Raw genomic sequence first — 21,790 nt, forward strand, 5'->3', positions numbered from 1 at the left:
CTAATAAGATTAGAATGTGGGCTGTAGAATGTGCTTGTGAGAAAGTGAATGAACACATAAATCAGTAACGCTAATAATTTACCTTTAATATGTACAAATGTTCTCACTGCATGTTGTTTTAAAACAAATTCCCTGTTTCTCTCCCTCTTTCTTTTATTTGATTCTCTAGGCCTAGTCACAGACATGTGGCCCAGCTCAACCTCATGCTTCATGTTGTTTTAGGTTAATGGCGGTACCATGTGTGACAAGAGCCACAGCAGCTGTGAATTTTGTCATCACTCAAAAGATCTTTACGGATTCGGATGTGGTGAAGGCTACCGGTCTCGCCTTCGGAAGTGTTGAAGAGAGAATGAGAGAGATAGAGAGCGAGAGAGGAAGAGAGAGAGAGAGAGAGAGATAGAGAGAGAGCGAGCTAAACAAAACGCCCACACACTTGCACTCTGTCTCTGCAAATCAGCACTTGGCTGAGATGGCGAGTGGTTCTTTCTGGTGCAAGGTAGGCCTTAAAGCCAATATACTTACTACTTAGCAAAAATCCAAATGAGCCCCTATCATCAGAAAATAAACACTCACACTACAACTACCGATCCTTTCTTAATGAATTTAAATAAGTGTGTATTGTTTATCCTACCATTACAATCTTCTTCATTAACTGAGCAGGTTCACTGGAATAAAAGACAACACTGCTGACAGGGTACATTCAAACAAACCAAGCCAGAGAGGCATTGCAATAACACCGCCATCGCTCACTGATGTAACTTTGCAGTTGAAAGTGTGTACTTGTGAGTGAATCAGTGTAGCAGCACATACCCAGAATAGTCTGGCGTGGGCTAATGGCAGCTAGAGTCAACACGTTAGCTACAGCAGCACAGAAGTGGTGGTGTGCTGTAGTTTCACCCAACAGACCACAATAACTATCTGATCAAAGACATGTACAGTTCAAACAGAACGATCCACATGCGTGCCCTATCTGTGATAGAAACTAGAACGGAACCCTGATTAAAAAAAAAAAAAAAAAAAGATCAATAAAATGCTGAAAGGCAAAAAACAAACAAAGTTTCAACAAATGAGGCAGATACGGGACAAAAAACACCTCATAAGTCAAGACTACAGCTGTAGTATCATAATCATTAGCGAGTGCTACAGCAGCCAGCTCAATACTGAACCCAACAAACAAATCCTCTAAGAAACAAAGTCATTTGAACAGCTCATTTGTTTTGCCCCACTTGGGCTTCGGACAGGAATGATGGTCTGGATTAACGCAAAATGCAAATTCTATGCAACCATCTTGTATGCAGATGCAATAACAGACCAGGGACATTTGCATTATTAAAAAAAAGATGGAAGTGAGTTGGAGAAAAATACTTGTATTGTATCCAGATGTTTAAAAACACGACGTGAAAGTCCAGATTTATTGTTTTTTGTCAAAGTTTTAATCTGGCAATGATGATGATTATTATTATGATTTTCATAACAATAACAGTAATTATCTATTTACAGTAGCTGTATTTCAGGTTTGGGCAGAGACTATTTAAACCTTACTTTGACAAGGAAACAATGATATCTGTATGCAAATGTGAAATTACATGGAAGGGAATTTCCCGCTTGTTGTGTTGCGGTGCAGCAAGTTGTGACTGCATGAGTGAGCGATGCAGTCTCATCATCAATAGCTTTAGTGGCAACTTCCAAACGTGTAATTCAAAGTCAAACCCAATGTGTTTTTAACATTAGGACGAGATGTGCGATAAATTGAGTGCCAGTTGTTTCAACCATATTACCTGGACTTCTGAGTTGGGATCCACTGGATGAAGGCTAAACCAGTGCTCCTTCCCACTGTATTTACACAAGTCATCCTTCCGGATTGACACCTTGCCTGTAAAGACACACATATACACACAAACACATTAAACTACAACTCGTCCACTAACGTGAGATAATATACTTGTGTGAGTGTGCGCCTTACTCAATGCAACTTACCAACAGGTGGGTCCCTTTGGAACACGCTTTTGGAATAAACATAGAAGGACAAACCCTGAAATGGACGTGGGATCTCAAAGTAGAAGTCCTCTCCATAGAACGGGCTGTAAATAAAAAGGCAGGGATCAGATTAGTGGCTGTAGCCCGTTTAGTCAGTGACACATACATGTCGGCTTAGTTAATGCTTTGTTTGTGACTGTGAGTACCACCAGTGTGATCTTATTTAAAAGACTCAATTTGGTGTGGTCTACAACAAGGATGAAGTCACCTCATGTGCACCATCTTTGTAATTTCCTCAGCTACATCTTTGCAGTACACCTGACTTTATTCTAAACTATGAAATCATGTGATCGCTAAATCAAACTCTCCATGAAATGTACTGCTGGAGGGTTATAACAACCGTGTAGTTACTGTGATACAAGGTTGTGTTTATGGCCCTAGGGTTATACAGGAAAAAAATAAGACGATGCCAAAATGTAATAACATCATATTTTGTGCATAACTATCATATCCCAGGATTGGTTGATTTCCTGGGAAATGAACTGTCTGAGCAGAAGGTGGACACGCAGGGTGTCCTCATGACTCATCAGGGTTGTAGGGAATGTTTCGTCCACTCTCTCCAAAACCGTTCTTGTCGTTTCCTTAATTTGTGGGCCAACAGTTTACAAACCCTGTAAGAATTATCCGTGAAGACTCTTTTGTGTTATATTCCTCTATCCTCACCAAATTAAATGGGAAATAAAATCTGTCAAGTGGGAGCTGGGATGAGTAACATATCTGGAAGGTAACATGAAAGAGGACAGAGTAAAGTGATGACTAGTGTAATTTGGGGAACATTTAAGCAGATAAAAGCCACTACCGACAAAGGGTCTTTATAACTAGTAATAATGAACATCCATCTGCTAAAGCTACTGATACTGTGCAGTATCATACATGGCCAGTTTCAATAGAATCATTTTCTGATGAAATATATCAAATATTATAAATATTATATTAAAAATCGATTTGATTATTTTTAGAAGCAATTTAGCATACATTTGTCATGACGGGATATAGAGCAATATCAGGAAACATATTCTAATCAATACTGTGTTCAGCAGCATCATCCAGCCCTACATAGGCCAGGTACAAGCTGGACAGCTTTCTAGGGCGAACACGTATAGAAAGACAACCTTAACCTGCCTGACTTTAGTCTGTGGGAGCAAACTTGAGCTCCCGGAAGAAACCCATGCCGACAGGTGTCAAAACATGCAAACTTCAGTCATTAAAAACAGCATTGGGGTTTAACACTTTAACCTAGCCCGGTTAGATCTCTTAGGCTTAGCCCGAGACCTACTGCCCCGTGGGAGCTGTGCCAAACACAGAGGACCCTAGCATCTGCGCCACTCAGTCCTGCCAACACGACTACCTCACCACCAAGACTGTGAGCTGGACAGCTTGATCTGACACAGACGATTGTAGGTTAAGCACTACCTCGATGTACGTGCTGTCAGCAGACCACATGTCCCAAACAGACTGAACGGTACTTAGACGGTTGTACTGGATTAACCGCTCGTGTGTTCAAGTAACACTGCATATCAGTGAGTTTTACTGATTCACAAAGACACATTTTAGGGCAGTTAAGATGACAAAGGTTGGAGGTCTGTTCATGAAACGTAGCTTCCAAAAAAAAAAAAAAAAGGCAGCTGGCATATAAACAACTTTGTAGACAATAAGTCGGCCAGTCAGACAAAATTAGTGGAGTTTAAGGGTCATATGTCTGAATGTGACCCTGTAACTCTTTAATCCCTGGACGGATGCGTCCCTCTACAGTTCATACCTCTTGGATGGTGAAATATCTTGCCTTACACTTCCGCACTGCGTTTGGTCAACACATCCAGCGTACACCCACGCATCCTCCTCAACATTACATGAAATTATGCAATTGTAACATCCCCGTTCTGCACACGCTCAAACCGTACTCCCACTGTACTACCTTTCCTGTCCGTTGTCACCCTGTCTCTAAATAATGTGAGAATGCTAGGTCGAAACCACTTGACCACAACTGTTTGAACACGCCTGCTTTATTCCAAGGCATTAGCAGATATCAGAGCTTCCACAAAGCCTTTAAACCATCAGGAACAGGAGCCCATGCAACAGGCATGAGTCAAACACCATCCACAAAAAAAAACTAAAAACAGTGGGCCGAATTTCAGTGATTATTAAGCTGTGCTACACAGAGGATAAGGTAGTTGAGAGTGACACAGAGAGGAAGACAGGGGAGAGCGTGGGAGGACACACTTCCTCAGAGACTGTAAAATCCTTTTGAACGGCACCGAAATCAGGAGAGAAAAAAGAACTGTTGTGAAATACCTGTAGAAGGCAAGCCCATGTTTACAGTGAGATGTGCAATAATGTAGATAAGACACCTCAAAGGTTTCCTGGTGCCCATCTCACACACACCTTTCTCTGGGCCGCTTGTGAATGTAGCTATGGGTAATAAAAAAACACTCATTTCAGTCTGAATCAATGAGTGTTTCCCAGCTAAAACGCTTCCCTGCACACATGCAGCCCTGAGTCACATATTGACATTTGTAAGATGTTATCAAATGACTGGATTTGAAACCGGACATTTCTCACATGATCGGCCTGCGACAGACGAAACGGTCCAGAGTTTAGTAGAACTGTTTCCAAATGGGAGGTTTTCTCAGCAAGTCATTTCCATTTTCTTTTAGCTTTTCTTTTGACTTCAACTCTTCAAACAAACTGTAAACTCTACAAAGAATAACAACAGGCAACAGTAACACAATCAATCCATACGAGCATAACATAATCAACTTTGTTCCTGAAACGAAGTGTTGCACATTATGTTAATATTTATTTCAGTGATCACAGCAGTAAAACAAACTTTGCATTAGCAGATACGGGTTACATTCACTGGAAAATTCCAGTGTTAAGTGCCAAGTGGTGTTATCTTTCTATTTACATCATTCTAGATTAATATTACTAGAGCGGAAACAAATGACTTCCGTCAATTAATCTATCAATTATTCAGTAAATTAAACAAATCAGTGTCAGAAAAAGACAAATGACCTCCAGAGCGCCAACAGATGAACAGTCGACAACTAAAAAGGCTTCACTTTGTGATTTACACTATTTAGAAAAGCGCAGCAACCATCAACATTTGTAAAGCTGTGAAGGTTTGACAGTTTCACACTGATTGTGAGCTCCACATCCAAAACCTGAGAAACGGTTCACAGCTAGTTCAGAAATTAACAAAAGCAGGAAATGGTACAGTAGACGACACTGAACCCGAAACTTCGCCTGCATAAAAACAGAAGGATGTTTGGGTTTCTTGTATAGCAAACATAACTCGCTATAGATGAGCTGCACCACGAATGACTGGACATGACAACATGTATCCTCCTTCTGAGTCACTTTAAGTATCGCACTCTCCAGGAAACTAATTACTGAATACTTTGATACTACTCGTAATATTCAGCTCCTTAACTGATGATATGTACCTGCTATTTGTGTGGATTATAAGTATGTGAATGTACTCTTTACACTATATTACTGTCAGTAATTTCCCATTTTTCTAAGACCTCTGTTATTCTGTATTAGTCAGAGAGATTTCATATTTTATTGTGGTACATTTTACTGCTCTTCATTTGCTTAATTAAATAGCATTTAGTTTGCCAAATACTACCATCCAACCAACTTCAAGAAAGATATAGAAAGCTCTCTTCAATAAAACTTCATTATTCATCAACAATATTTAAAAATGTAAACACTAGAAGACAGCATGTCACAGGCTCAACAGAGAAAAGAGTAAATAGGCTAGAAATGCTACATTAAAATAAACATGTACAGGCCTTTCTTACTGTTTGGACATCCACCAACTTGAAAAAGGACGTGTGGCACCTCATGTAACTAAAGTATGCACAGTGTAACTTTTTATGAAATGAAACAAAAGTGTAATGCTTGAAAGTTGACTTGGTTAACTGTAACATTAACATAAGCAACACCTTACTGTGCACAGTAACGGCAGTACAACTGCAGCTCCAACTGGAAATAAGACAGTGAGAAGATACGGGGGGGGTAACCTTGCTCACCTGACGCTTTTTTCAAACACCTTGGTGCGGAAAACCTCTTCCTGATCCAGACTTATGGTGCAAAAGGTGCAGAGATCCCGTTGTCGGTTTGGACCCGAGACTGGACCAAGGTTCTTAGCTTCACCTGCAGCACCAAGAGAAGAAGATCGTTATTAAAAGGACTCGACTGGCATCAAGACATCAGCAGTCTTTCATTGGCACATCAATTACACAGGTTTTTAGACAATCTACACCCACTCTATTCAACAGCATGTCTCTATTTCTATACCTCCTTCCAGTCTACTGTTATACCTATTAATCTTACAGGTATGCTTACAGAGAAGTCACAACACATATATAACTTTAAGAAGCTCTGAGAACATGTGCATGTAGGACATAGAAATAGAGTATATTATTTCTATGGGGTAGAAAATCCCCTGTGCTTACAAACTTATTTTCATATGTTTAGGGGTCATGTGCAAATCCAGGGGATGGTAGTAATGTACTGTATTGCACTGTGTGTATGGTGTCTTTTGCCAGGTTTACAAAAAATATAAATATTAATCTTACAGGTATGTTGGACTGAGAAGTGAATTAATTGAAATGTCAACAGAGATATTCCCTCAAGAGGTTCTGAGAACATGTGCATTCAAGTTTCAGATCTTTAAAAAAAAAAGCCTCACTCTGATAATTCATTGCAACACACAATTGGCAGTCCTAGAGTTAAGGTAAACAATGCATGTGTTTTAGTTCTTAAATCATAAAAAGAAATAGAAATGACCTGAAATAAAAAAAATAAAAGGTTAATTTCACTGAGGCTGACTCTGTACCATCTAATCCTAATTAATATAAGCATGTGTGATTGCAATCATACACAGGGGACTTATAAAATGTGCTTTTACATTAACCATCCTTCGTATGGGGACACTGGCTCTTGCCAGTTGTTCGGGCAAGCTGCAGAGCGGATGTAGCCGATGTAGACTTGAGGCTCATATGTGGTTAAAAACATGAAACATTGACTTCCTCAGCCTAACCAATGACGGTGGTACAGCGCTGATTCACAAATGACAAATACCTTTGCAACAAAAACGATATGCACGTACTCAAGACCCAGATTATATACGCATTTTGTGCAACACACGGGCCTACATAGAAGAAATGCATTAAATCAAAGCCAGATAAGTTACATGGCAGTCACTCAAACACGGCGCCATCAATAACTTCACAATGAATCAGATTTAGACTAATAGATTCGAGGGTCAGTCGTCTAAATTGGTCCTCTAGCTTTGGATACGTACCCTAAGCCCAGGTTGAGACCTAGTTAACAAAAGCCAGCAGTGAGATCAGCTTTTTAAACAAGCTATTAATAATGGTGAATGGCTAATCTTAGGAACGGCCAGTGAAAACAGCCAAGTCGTCACTAAGCTTGGACCAGGATGACCTGGTGGGAGTAGAGCACACAAGCACATATGCTTGCAGGCAGAAACACATCCAGATAGCATTACTGCCATCTCGTCTGTTCAATAACATTTTAAAAACAGAAGCAGTCAAGTGGTGTGAAAAACCATGAGCGAAAGGTCAGGGAGTTTGCCTAAACAATACCAGACTTAGCTGAGTCCACTGGCCTTTTCCTGATTTTACTGTGAAGATGAAAAAAACAAGGACATATCTCAAAGCACACAAATCTAAAAACTGCTACAGGAATACACACACACACACACACACACACACACACACACAAATACATATTTACAGAATGCCAACCCGATTGATGTAGGCCAACGGAAAAGGACAAAGTGTGAACGAGGAAGAATGGAGTTTCGTAAGACTGCAAAGTGAGTTACATGCCACGATAGTTCCTCTATCTTGTTCTGCTTACTGTTTTGTCATTAATTCATAGTAGTGAAACTGACATTTGAGTTCCTATGCATGTGCCTATGCATACAAGCCCTTACATACTTGTTAGCTGCCTATACGCCGTACAGTAAAAAACACACAGTTAAGACAGATTCATAGCGAGTCACGATATGGCCCACACCTACTTAAGAAATGTATCCTAAGCGCATATTAAATGTGTTTTGTCAAACATATTTTAAAATAACAATAATACGAATGGTTATTCCTTCAGAAAAACTACAGTTTAGTGGCAGCTTATGCCAAATGTATTTATTTTGATGATTGACCACACTTACTTGTTTTTATTGAGATGAAGCAATGCCACAGGGGCATATTCAATCCCAACCATAATCAATGACCTCAAACACCAACACAGTGGAGCAGTGGGCATATAGACTAATGGATGTGCATTAAAACTGAGGATAATCAAATCTGCAGCAGCGTATCTAGGAGTTAAAACACATGATGGGAATAAGTACAGCTTGTGTAATTTGAATCTAGAAAATGTTGGTAATGGCTGAAGCTTTTTGCAGAGCAGACACACACACACACACACACACACACACACACACACACACACACACACACACACACACACACACACACACACACACACACACAGACACACACACACCTTGAAGTTGAGTAATTTGGCAAATAAACACACGTTTACACATTCAAACCTGATAGGTACTTCCAGCAGCCGAGCCTGCGAGGGACGGAGGATGAGGAAACTGGCTTGTTGTTTGTTTTATTTCACTTTAAAGCCAAACGTTTCCGATCTGGATCACATGCATGCCTAGTGTATTACTACACTATTGCTACAGGGCAGGACTGCCAGCTCATTCCCACGGATGCCTTTTTTTAATCATTCATGTAGTGTCATATAAGCAGAGACGATGACTGCATTGACATGTTTTTAACGCCTCCACATGCAGGTCAGAGGAGCAAAGACTGAAGATGAAGAGACTTGAACTCAAAGAGTTGGTCTCTTGTCACCGATCAACACACCGCTGTGATACACGTGCAGTGTGCCACGATCGTTAACGAGATTTAACGTTATTTAACGTTAGCTGTCAGAACTTAGGTAACGTTAAACTCTAAATAGAGTGAGCGATCGTTACTTTGAGACCTCATTCTGTATACATTAACGTTGTGGTTGAACTCCATGTTATCCCTTAAATTAATGTTATTATTGTTTAACATTGTTGCCTGACTGTCAGATGCCTGCAGTGATTGAGGTTGTAGCTGACTGGGTTAGGTTGGTAGTGGCTACTTTAACCACCAACGTTAACTTAGCTTACAGGGCAGCTCAAATCCACACAAAACGCATTTTTTAAAAACGTTAAAAAAAATAAAAAATCCTATAACCGTTACGCTTAAAACACTCAGTACACTGACGGTCTCGGAGCCCTGATCGATGAATGAAATCATCCACAACAAGCTACTAGCCCCCGTTAGCACGCTAGGCTAACTTGAAGTGAACCAGCAGCACACCGACCAGATGGACAGAACCTCTGCCTCCACAACTGACTGTTCACGCCGCGCCCCTCCGCGTTCAACCGACCTCGATAGACGGGGGAAAAAACAATCGTGCTCGGCCGGGTCAAGACTTACATATTTTACCCCGCAGGCTCTGTAAAATCCGAACCGTCGCGTCGTCCTCTTCCGCCATGGTTCAGAGCTGACTTGTTGTCGCTGCTCCGGTGCATTCAGCAGCGCTGGTTTATCATATCCGTTTATGAATGCAGGCAGAGAGTGGAAGGAGAAGAGCCAGCCCCACTGCCGCGTCACGTCAGGTCCCGTACACACTGGTGCCTCTCGACGTTTTTGGGGAGAAATCAAGCTTCCTCAAAAAGAGACGAGCGCCCTGCTTCGACTAGTGCTTCACTGTGCAGATGGTAGGAGTTTTAGGTCTCTCTGTAAGTGTTGCTCATTGTGCAACGGCAGCGCTCGCGGGAGAACTGTTACTTTTGACTTGTGGAGCTAGTTAGCTTTAGCTAGCTAATCTTGTTTTAACCCTGTCTGTATATATGACATATGCCTGTGTCAGACAGATGGACATGTGTCACTGGGTTAAAACACACAGTTTCAGGACTGTTGAAAACATTCTTCACTTTGAACAATGCTGCAAAAAGAAACCTCACAAATGTCTGAAACATAGGCTACATAAAATCAGAGGAACTGTACAAAGAATATATTGAAATGGGGAGTGACCCTGTTAAATTCACACATCACAGCTAGCTGGTGTTATGTTTGTCTTGCACTCTTGAAAAAAGTTAACAGGCTAGTATATAAACAGCCATTTCCTTTAAAACATTTTTACAAAAAAGCCAGTTTAAGAGCTGGTATTATGCTACTAATAAAGGTGTTAGTATGCATTCAAATATAACTAGTTTTATACATGTTTATGTAAAGTATAAGCTGTAATGTTTTTCTCCCAGTGTCGTCTTCATCTAACAGATTATTATATCATGTCTAAGGTTGTGTTGTACCTGGGTTGCATCTTAAAGCAAGATAAAGAATGACATTGGAAAATAGCTACGGTGATGATCACTATGTCATTTCCTCATTATCGTGTGAATTCTTAGTTCTTATTAGTGGACATTTGCAAACGTTCCCCTTATATAATATCCCAAGAGATACAATCTCATTGACAGACGTTCTGTGTTCTCTTCCTCTTTTTCAGGAGATGTTGCTTCTTGTTGGGTGAAAACACGGGTTTGATTTTCATCGCTGATAGCAGCCGGGAGCCTGAAAGGGCAGTCAGGTATGATTTATAACTTTCATATATAACTATCTCAGAGTGCAATGGCTCACGATGCCATTTGTCATATTCTTACAGGTTATGAATGAAAAAGTGACTGACAATGCTGCTCATATTCAATCGTCAGTAGCATCAGTTACATACTGAATTGTTGCTATCAGTGTTTTTAATACTTAATCATCCTTTATTAAATACATGGAAAAAGTCACCTCACTGGCATAATCAGTGTGTTGAGCAGTGCCTTGTACCTCCAGCGTATGATCCATTTGTTACATCAGCTCAGTCTTAGAAAAGAAGCAAAGAATTTAAAAAAACATCTGGAAATTGTGGATTGAGGCCCAACTCTAAATACAGATGCAGTTTGTGTTGAAGAATGAGGGAATGAACTTCTCAGATGGGCGGCAGGTCCCTGAAGCACCCGGAGCAGCAGATAACCACCATGTGGCTTTATATTTAGGAAATAGTTTGCTGTGAAACGGGTTTTGTACAGATAAGACTGTTTAAATCCTAATATTTAACATGTTTAAATCTTTTCCCTTACCGTCAGAGAATTGGCGAGTGTGCTTATCAGTCAGTGGTCTCTCAATACTGTGAATTGATAATCAAGCATTTACCGATACCAGGCTAAAGGAGGACAGGATGTATCTGTTTAGGATATCAACATTTATTGAAGTAGTTTTACATGTTTTATACATTTTAAACACACAAAAGTAACTTTAACCTCAATGGTTCCATGTGTTGATTAGAAATTAGAATTATTTCAATGGTACTTGTTATCAAAGTCTCTAACCAACAGAACAGCATAGTCTATTTATAAAGTGCAACTCACCATGGCCAGGTAACTGAACGTGAGATTCAGAAATGTGACAGTTGTGAAATTCATATTGTTTATTCTAGACAAAGTGAAGCTTTAACCACACTAGGAAGCGTTTCAGTTCTCCAACACACCCTAACCCCTGTTCTGAAATGGCGTACAGTTATGTCACTGAGTCTGCCATATATGCATAGACGATGGGCAAAGTACAGTCTGTGTCAGAAGGTCCTGTATTATCCCACAAATATCTTCTACAAAGGTGAAAAATAATTCAGTCATTGAGTTCAGGAGGGAAGAAATTTACAGCATGTGAGTCATTTTAAATCCTCATGTTGAGTGTTGTTGATTCATAAACATTTTATTGAGCTCAGCTGCAAAGATGATAACTTTACATTTCCTAACCAAAAGCAGTGGCTTGAAGTCGAGTTTCATTCACTTTCTCTCTCTTGCCGATTGCTGTCTTTAAAAAAATGGCTCCTCTTTGCACGTCCATTTCTCTGGCGTGTGTACGGAAACATGGGTTCCTTTAGTTTCAGAGTCATTTCTCCTAAAGAGTTTACAGGACTTCTCCAGATCGTTGTGACTGGATGTTCTTGGCCCCGTCAAAACGTCCTGGTTGCTATCGCCGTCTCTGTCACAAGCCTGCTTTTTTGAGATGAGATGCATAGAATGCGGCGCATTGATCCCTTTTTTTGCCATTTTATGTTTCATCTTTGGGGTTGTCAGGGAAAAGAATGGGTCAATGCAAGGCGATAATGGACTTTTAATGTTGGACATGTCTTGGTAGGTAGTCGAAGACATAAAGTCATTTGTGTCCTCAATTTTAGGCTTAATCTTATCAATGGAACAATGTCCTTCTTCTACCCTTTCACTTTTTATGTCAATACCTCCCTGATTGTCACTGTCTTCTGTTTTGATGTCGTCTTGTTTATTGTCTTCTCTCAAGTGTGCAGAGTAATTAGAACATGGTGTGAAGTTGTCCGAATTATATCCCTCCTCATTTGACTCCTGGTGTTTTTTCTCATGGCTTCTCTTGGTGGCGAGGTAGAGGAAGCGCTGGGGACAGAAGGAGCAGCGATACTTCTTCTCTGGGTTGGGGCTCCGGGGTGTGTTATCAAAGCAGGAGCCATTTTCCATACAGCGGTTGCAGATGTAATCACCACCGGCGGGCGCCTCACCAGGGGGACCTTGTTTACCACAGGTCCGGCAGAAACACGGGTGGGAACCAATAACGTGAGCTTTCAGACCCGTCTCTGTGATGAATGAGCTGTCACAGATGTCACAGTTGTAGGTGGTCCTCGGGCTGGAGTTTCTGCTGAGACTGCGTTTCACCTCCCCACTACAACCTGACATGCTCTCTTCTGTCAGCCAAGTACGGGCCTCGCCGGGAACACTTCTGTCTCCAGATGTTTCAGGATAACCGTGCAACAAGGCCTTTCCGTGCTTGAATCTCAACTTCTTCCTTTTCTTTTTAGCTTTGTAAGAATAGTAGGGACGCCAAAGCATATCAGCGGTGTCACAGTCATTGGGATCCTCCAACGTCTCTGGCGCTCTGGCAGAAGTGACTTCCTGTCTCAGACGGAGCCTGGGGCTCTCTGAGTCTTCCCGTGTTGGCGGGCCCTGACTTGGGCTCTCCTCCTCACTCAGTTCTCTGAATCTCCTTTTCTTTCTGGGGAAGAGCTTGGATCCTTTGATTCGGCGACGGATGATGGCTTCATTGCCTATTTTCACCGTTATCTGACATAGGGGCATGGCAGCACCATCCGCAGATGGACCCGGGCACGCAGGTTTGGCGATATACGTTTCTGTCTTCGCCCCCATCCTTTTGTCGCGCGCCAGATTCTCAGTGCTTGACTGAAGTATCTCCTTGGTCATGTCCTCAACTCTTTTTGCAGAAGCTGATAACTCGCCTAACTTCTTAACAGTGTTCAAAGAGTTTAGGAATGTCACATTATGACCGATGAGCTCTGAGTTACTTAGTACGGGGGGATCGTCTTTGTAACCCACTGCAGGAGACTCGGGTTGCAAAGAGAAGGTGCTGTGGTAGTCGGTGAAAGGTGAATCTCTACTCTCAGCCTCTATTCTTGTGCCTCTCTGAATTCCCAAGTCATTGTTCAGACTTTGGTCAACTTCCTGGTCATATGGCTTGCCAAAGCTGATGCGAGGCATGACAGGTGCCACCATCTTTGTTGTTGCCATGAAAGTCAGAGGGAATGAGACGGCGTCGGGGTTGCTGCTCAGACCGTTTTCTTCAAATGGAGGGATAAGAGCGTTGCTCTCCGGTGGAGCTTCGTCATCTTTTTCAACACTCTCTGAGAACGTCTGGCTGTACGACTTGTATTGTCTCTTTCTAAACTTCATAGGCAGAAGCCTGTAGAGTTTGATTGGATAAACACTGGCTTTCAGACCACCGTTGGCCGATTTTTTCTTCACAGCGAGACTTGGATCAATGCCGTGAAACGACTTCTGGTGGTTCTTTAAGATATAATAGGTCATGAATGTCTCCAGGCAGAAAATGCACTGATAGCGGCGTTCACCTGTGTGCCAGATTTCATGCTTCGTACGGTACTCTGCCAATGCAAACACTTTATTACAATAGTGACATGGATATGCCCTCTGCCAGGAATGTACATTCTCGTGCCGCTTCAGACTGGACAAGGTGACGTAGACCCGTTTACACACACTGCAGTTGTATCTCCTCTGACTGCCACCTGGCCTCACTGGCTTGTGAACATGTGAACGCTGTGATTGGTCCACTCGTGGGGGCTCTGGGGTGTCCGGTGTGGAGAGGTCCGCAGAGGGAAGCTGTGTCACGTTGCTCTCCGCGCTCGGCACGTCATCTGAATGGAGTTCCGCCTCTTTGGTTGGCATGTCGGGAGCGTCCAGTTTAGGCGGCCCTCTTGCAGCTCTGGGACAGACATGCTCATGGTTGCGCAGTCGTTTGAGGTGTATGAACTTTCTGTGACAAAACTTGCAAAACAAATGACTGACAAACCGCTTCTTATGTACCTCTGCGTGAATGGCGAGAAAAGCTTTATTTGTGAAAATCTCCGGACACTGGCCACATCCGTAAATTGAAATGCTCTCCTCCGTGTGAGGGGAAAGGGTTGGTGGGCCTAACTCCATTTGAACATTGTCGGTGGCTATAGGAATCCCGGAGCCCATACTTTTTTCAGTTTCTGCCTCCGAAATAAGTGGAGGTGGGGTCATGACTGCAACAGGTGCTGCTACAGAAACACCATCAGCTAATGTCAGGGTTATCGTATTTAGTTTATCTATTTGCGGTTCAGCTGGCGCTGGAAGTATACTTCGACACAAAGTTCCTCTCAGCCTGTGGCGCTTTTTAAGCGGGCCTGTATTCCTGTAAATGAGTTGTTTTGGCTGAGATGTGGCTGGCTTACAGACCTTCTTGTTGTCCAACTGACTGCTGTCGTTGCCTTCAGTAGATGTGATTACTGCATATGAGTGCTCCGAGAGGGCTTGCGTTGTCTCAGTGTTCTTGTTGAGGCAGGAGGTTGTTGGGTTATTTGATGGGAGCGGTCCCACATCTGGTGACTGCCTCTCCCTGTTGGTTTGAACCAGAGGGGTGAAGAGATTGTTCCCAGGACACGCTTCAGTGATGGAGAAGGCATTGGTGATGCGTGGCCCTCTGTCGATGTCCTCGGGTCTGGGAGCCTCCTGCTTTGCTTTTTTTGACTCTGGGGCTTTGCCAGAGTCTGTGGATTTAACACATTCATCCTGCCTCTGTTGTTCTGCAAGCTTCTCTAAAAAGGGAATTCCGAGTCTTTTTCCAGCCGCCACCAGCCCCCCTGTGTCCTCTGTACCAGGCGACGTCACCTTTGAGCAGTAGATGAAGTTGAGGATGCTGGCGAACACCTCAGACTTCAGGTCCCTCAGCTCCAGCACTTGGCCGGAGCTCCATGTCTCAGGAGATGTCAGAGCGTTCCTGAAGTACCCGCTGCAGGCTGCCAGGATGTTCTTGTGGGCCCGAAACTTAACGTCCTCCACCACAATGGTGACGTCACAGAAGAGGCCTTGTGAGCGCTGCTCGTTGAGCTTGCTGAGCACGGTGTGAGGGTGCGCACTATCCATGAGGTTCTGAGTGCACGGGGACACCACAGTCATCTAGAGAAAGAAGAGAGAAAAATAAATAATTTCATCAGATTTTTACAAAATGGTGAATCAGATTGTGCTGAATAAATCAAGAAGAAGCGTGTACATTTTGTATTTGAAATATTTGAGCTATTCCAGTGTTTTAACACTAGATGGCAGTGATATCCTGACAGATGAGCTCCAGTGCCAACAGTCTGGTCAACATTTCTAACATCCTAATCTCCATCCCGTCTCTTTGAAATTAATTTAAACTTGAATGAATCGTGGGCGCTTTTATCTAACTGATTAAGGTGTCACTACTTTCTTAAGTAGTGACACCGGTTCTGATCTTTTGTTTTCTTTTTTCATATTCTTGTTCCTCCTGTGTAGAAGAGATCTTTAATCTCTTCTAAAGGCTAAATGAGACCAATTCATGTCTGTCATTATAGGGAAGACCTCACTGATGTAATACTGTAATAGAAATACATTTGTTGTGGTATTGCAGTAATTGCGAGCTGTAAACCATTTGTCAGCTCTAACACGTGGGGCAATGATTGTTTTGAGTAATGGGATTATGTCTGTTGATACTACTGTCAACATGCATTTGAGCCAGACATTTAACTCCCAAATGCTGCAGTGAAGCTTAGTGGCCTGTGAGTTGCACTAGAAAACACCCAGGTGGGAGGGGGGTCATGATCCAGCTACTTAGAAATACCACAATAATTAGTTTCTATGTCAAATAACATAACCAAATATAAATGTTGCTGCTGATCTAGAATTGTACTGTGAAGAGTATGATTGGAAAAAGTCTTGGATACAGTGACTGAACGTAGGACGTTCTTAATTACTTCCTACATGCGATTTACTTTTTGTCTGCCCAATAGTTTCCTTTCTGTTACATCACTGACTTTTGGTATTTCATACATGGAATATTCTTGTCATGAACAACCCAAGTCTGTGATGCACTAATCTAACAAAGTCATGAGAAGACGAGTGAGGAGTCTTTCTAAAAATACAAATAAAGAGTATTGGCCTGTGCCTAGTAAATTATGCTATGAGTCACTCAATCCTGATTATTCCTTATAATAACTGAATCCAGTGTGCTACCGCAGCTCCTCACTAGGTCTGGTTCTGTTGTCATGACAGTCTTATTCTTCTCAAGGCCTAGGTTAATATGAAAATTACAGTTGCGCACTGATGACTCATATGCCTCATTTTCAATCGTCTGTCAGTTGGCAGTTGAGGCATCCTTTCACTTGTCCCACATACATTTTTTGTCAACTCTAAAAACTACAGGGAACCGTTAATTAATGCCTCATGAGGGAAATGACAGTTATTCATATCATGTAATGTAGCGCAGAAACACAATAATCACTGCTATGAAGTAGAAACATTCTTTTTCAAATTCAAAGAAACTGTGTTGTTAATATTATAGGCCTAAATACTATACATCTTAATGACACATATCTTAATCCTCCAGTTATTACACACGCTGCACAGATTTGTGATCAGGCAGGGAATTATAGTTTGTGCATATTGACAAAGCAGCATTTGTGTATTAGTTTGATTTTTGACTGTAAACTAAATGAACTGCAACACTTAAGAGGAAGTTAAAGTTCATTCATTCTCACTTTAGAAAGAGGATGTGTCACCCAGCATGGTGTTCTAACTGTAGACTCACAACCGAGTCCGTGTGGTGTGATTCTAGACTAAGTCATGTTTCACGCTAGCAAGCTGACTGCATCTGCTAAGACACATTCAGCGTGCCTTTGGTAGTGATGAATCATCACATCTGAGTCTTTTTAAATATCCATCTTCAGTTAGTACTTTAAATTATTATTGTCTCTCTGTTGTAAACTTAATTATTCTGCGTTCTTACTTGTGGAAAACAGGAGAAGAGTTTAATTTGTCGTAATTGGGTTTTAGTCTGCACAAATTATACTGTGAAGATAGTCTGAAGTTATAATAAATTAACGAGCAGTTCAATTTTATTTCTTATTTCATTTAGTTTTTTACTAATTTTGTCTCCGGCATTACACACCATTTGGAAATTAATTGACATTGTATTATTCTAAAGAAAATATTTTTTTTTTTTTTACTACAAATGTGGTTTAGGTAACTTATCAGTGATGTCATATTATGGGTTTTTTTCATCCATTTCCAATTTCATGTTCGTGCAACAAATCCAATATGGCCGCCATTCTTCAAGCCTCTCAGACTGCTGAAAACACAACCAGCCTCCTGCCTTCTTTCTCAGACAGGCCTCTGTTGTCATAGCAACATGCTATGGCGCAGCACTTATTGGGATTCAGCTGGATGGCAAGTGACTATCTGAGCTGTCCGGGTATTCGGTCGCCTCTCTCCCACAAACATCCTGCCCTCTCTGAGAACCTGCAGCACGCAGCAATCTACAGAGCAATCGAGGTTTGCCTTTGTCTCCGCTTGAATGTACTTTGTGTATGCGTGTATCGGTCTGTGTCTTTGTCTGCAGCAGAGATGCTACCCAAAGGACTTTCTCATCTGATATCAGCTAGTGATGTGCTACGGCTTTTGTTCTAATTTCTCGTTTTTTGTGACATTTACAGAAACAGTTTCATATTTTCTTCTGCTATTTAACTTCACCACTTTCACTTGCCACAGTTTGTACCAATTGCTGTGGTTTATTGCCACCACATGCTGAGCGGAAATTTAAAAAAATTGTCATCAGTTCTTATGATGATGCCACACCCAACCTTGCTTTACCTTCAAAGCTCATGTGATATTATTCTTTAACGTCTCAACCTGAAAAATAAAAAATCCCCACATGCTAAACCACAAACCATGAAATGACAATACAGCACGCAGACACAGTTTTGTCAAACAGAGAGCGAAATGTCAACGCAAAAGCCACTTCACGCATCTCTGCAAAGCATACTTCCGCAAAGAAAAACAGGTTATGAATTGAGGGAAACCATGCAAACATACCTTAGTAAATCAGAGAGAATGATGCAGGGCAAACAGGAAACTGTGTCATGCAGTATCTCTTTTCTACAGCCCTCAATATACCTATACATAAAACACTGTTTCGTGAGAGCAAGGTAAAAGTAGTTTTGTTTTTTTCTATGATGGTCGCTGAACAGTGGTGTTGTCAGAAGCAGAGCTTTTTCTGACGTCGTTCTTCCTCTCCCTCCCTCTCTGTGTGCACATGACTCCAGCTCAAACGTCCTTCGCCTCTATCCATGCAGCCCAGGTCCTGGGCTAGATCTGCCCTGCCCTCCTCTGAATGTGCCACCGCCGCTATAGGAATAACTCACAGGTTATCCAGCATGTAGCTAAGCCGGAGTATGGTTCTGCCTTTGTGCTAGCTGGGCAACTGAAGCTTTCGTTCTGGAGCCGCTGAGCAGGAAGCGGCAACTTTTATTAAGCATAGCAGAGGGCTGTAGGGAGAGCGGAGAGATGCTGGGTGCTACATCACACACCAGCTCTGCGCTCGATGCTACAGCCGGAGAAAACACACTCAGCTGCATTGCTTGTAGCAGCGTAGAGCGTGGGGATACTCCGCTACACAACAAATTACATATTAAATCTCCCCCAGCACCACACCGGCTAGATCCCGATGCATCGCGGTTCACCAAAATGAAAAATCTCTTTTGCATGAAATAAGGCTATCTATAGCCCTCCATAAAGACAACATCCACCTTGAATGTGTAACGCTGCACCATCTGCTTCATGCTTGTGCACACATACTCTAACTGTGCAGCAACATATTACATCAAAGCCTTTCGTCTGTGCTTACGCAGTCACTGTGGTTAGGTAATGCAGAACCCGTGAGAAGATGGCAGTCACTACTGTCCTACTGTGGATAACGGCAGTCGCAGGACAGAGGTTCTTCAATGCTTTTTCTCACAATCGCAGCGAGTGTGCGGACTAAAATGCAAGGCTGAGGGGAAAAACGGGAGTCCTGCTATCAGCGGGTGCTCTCAGTATACCTATATAGAGGCTGCTGATTGATGCAAAAGCAGCAGATGCGTCAGCACTGCAGACGGGGGGGGAGGGGAGGAAGCTGAACCCGACGTGGCACTGTGAGCCTCTCGCTAGCCTCCGAGGACGGAAGCAGCTCTTTAATTTGCACAACTGAGTGCAGTCATATGACCGTGTGGGTCTTCTCCTCGTGCTGGCTGAGACTCCTTTTTTTAAACCAGCTTCGAAGGCCATTTAATTTGATGCACTGTTGACGCTAAAAGACAAAGTAGCAGGTGCCGTATCATTATGCATGCAGTCACTCATTGCCCTGAAGGAAACGAGCTATATAAGGTGTGTGTGTGCTTTAGTCGCTTAAATTACATTCAATTATCACTCTTAAGTCTTAGCTGCGATATTGTCCTGTTCCCTTTTCTGAAGTGATCACATTATGTTGGTTTCATAAATATACAATTAACTACGAGCTCAGTCTTCTGCTGACAGCGAGACCTGCTTCCTCGAAGACCTCTACATTAGCCCCGGGGAGTAGCCAGTGTACACAATGGGCCATGTTGGTGCGACAACAACAAAAAAAGAGATAGCAATCCAAGTGATTAGGCAAAATGTGGTTTCAGTGCGTACTCTATAACTGGAGCCATAAAATCTAAATGGGGGAGCCTGGCTGGAGTTAAAGTGGGATGAGTTTGCAGCAACCACCACAGCTGACTGTTATTTGCAGAGACTGCTGTCAATCATAAGATAATAGAACTTCTCAAATTCACAGCAAAGAAACAGATACGAAGTCAAATGAACTAATAAGAATTAATTCATGTGAACAAAAAATATTGCCATTATGTTAAAGAGTGAGTTGGAGGGTTTCTGATGACTGCTGTATATTTGTGTTTTTTTTTCTGAGCCAGGTCAGGAAGATCAGTGGCGTTTAAAGAAAATACAGAAGTTTTATCGTTGTAACATTTAGTGTGTGTGTCCCAAGTAACTTCAATGATAGTAAATGCAGATTTTGATGGCGGCCATACTAATAATTCTAAACCATTGGTTCTTTGTGCGATCCAGTCCACCGTGTAGTCTTCCTTAAGTCCTTCTTACATAAAATAACCCCCAATTTGTATGTACCTTATTAATGCATGTAGGCTGAAATGCATCTGTCTTAAACCAATAAAATAAGTGCTTTTAAATAATCTGCCAAACGTGCATTACAGTTTTGGGAACCATTATCTATGTTAATTATAATTTGTATGAATTCACATTCAAAGTAGGTCTCATCTCAAGCTAAACTGGAATCAAAACGGTTAATAATTCACTGTCCTTACTTAAAGCGCACAGATACTACTCTGTATACGCGACAAACATTCAGGCCTCTGATGCTCAGTAAGCTCGGCTGTGGCCTGTAGAGACTCCGATTAGCAGGGCGGCACAGACCGCCCTACAAGGCTGAGTAGGCCTCATCCTCATTCTCTAAGCATTTACACTCTTAGCATAGAAAGACACTCATCCCTGCAGCCCGCACTCATACTTTGAGTTGCCTACCAAAATATCTCTGCGCAGGTCTTGCTGAGCCTGTCTCTGCCACTGTGGACGTCTCTCTGGTGTTTGTTTAGGAGGAGGAAAGGACAGTGAGTACCCGGCTCCCGCTCTCTCTCTCTCTTTGGCCTAGATTAGGCCTTCGCCATCTTCCCTCTTCACTGTAGTCTGGAAGTTGCCGGTGGACTACGGTTCTGGCAGAGGTTCCCTGGTCCTGCTGTGTATAGTTGTCTTCTGGACTGGAGGCTGCTGCCACTGCTGCGTCACTCCCGCTGCATCACTGACCCATAAAGAGGAGCTGTGAAGGAGGGGTGGCGTGGTGAATGTGAGGAAGCAAAGGATAAGCATGAAACAAGCGGCCCAGCTTTACACTGCTCCAGCAAACAAATGGATGAGGCTTCCTCTCTGCCTCGGTTTAGGGCCTAGTTTCTGCTGTGGTATTCAGGAAGTGGGTCTGGGAGACAGATCCTGTATTGTTACGTAATGAATATTTTTCCTCCTCGACTAGACCCAGCTGAGAAGGCGGTATCCAGTGTTCAGTGGCTAATAATAGGCCATAGGAGCAACCAGTCAAGGCTGTACGCGGTTATGTCAGATCATTCCAACACGCTATCATTTGGATGGAAGCATTTTTAGTATTGAGGGGGGTTCAAACGTCAATGTAAAATAGCATGCTGGAAAACGACACAT

General features: G+C 42.3%; 2 protein-coding genes across 2 annotated transcripts in view; both read right to left on the reverse strand.

The window, feature by feature from the left end:
- rasa2 (RAS p21 protein activator 2) overlaps nucleotides 1-9,638 on the reverse strand; it is a 28,392-nt gene extending 18,754 nt beyond the window's left edge. Inside the window, exons 1-4 of the mRNA XM_079166740.1 lie at nucleotides 9,564-9,638; nucleotides 6,072-6,195; nucleotides 1,978-2,081; nucleotides 1,779-1,873 (exon numbers count right to left, since the gene is read on the reverse strand). Of these exons, the coding sequence (XP_079022866.1) occupies nucleotides 1,779-1,873; nucleotides 1,978-2,081; nucleotides 6,072-6,195; nucleotides 9,564-9,621 (381 nt within the window). The 5' untranslated portion in view covers nucleotides 9,622-9,638. The remainder of the gene's footprint in view (nucleotides 1-1,778; nucleotides 1,874-1,977; nucleotides 2,082-6,071; nucleotides 6,196-9,563) is intronic.
- A 1,846-nt stretch (nucleotides 9,639-11,484) lies between these two features.
- zbtb38 (zinc finger and BTB domain containing 38) lies at nucleotides 11,485-21,246 on the reverse strand. Its single transcript, XM_079166756.1, has 2 exons — nucleotides 21,107-21,246; nucleotides 11,485-15,652 (listed from the first exon to the last, which is right to left on the reverse strand). The coding sequence occupies exon 2, from the start codon at nucleotides 15,650-15,652 to the stop codon at nucleotides 11,990-11,992; it is 3,663 nt and encodes a 1,220-aa protein (XP_079022882.1). The 5' UTR covers nucleotides 21,107-21,246; the 3' UTR covers nucleotides 11,485-11,989.
- Between the last annotated feature and the right edge of the window lie 544 nt (nucleotides 21,247-21,790).

The sequence above is a fragment of the Pholis gunnellus genome, assembly GCF_910591455.1.
Source record: "Pholis gunnellus genome assembly, chromosome: 9".
NCBI classification, from domain to species: Eukaryota; Metazoa; Chordata; class Actinopteri; order Perciformes; family Pholidae; genus Pholis; species Pholis gunnellus.

Excerpts from the sequence above, each read along its gene's own strand:
- zbtb38 (XM_079166756.1), bottom strand. The coding sequence starts at position 15,652 with ATGACTGTGGTGTCCCCGTGCACTCAGAACCTCATGGATAGTGCGCAC.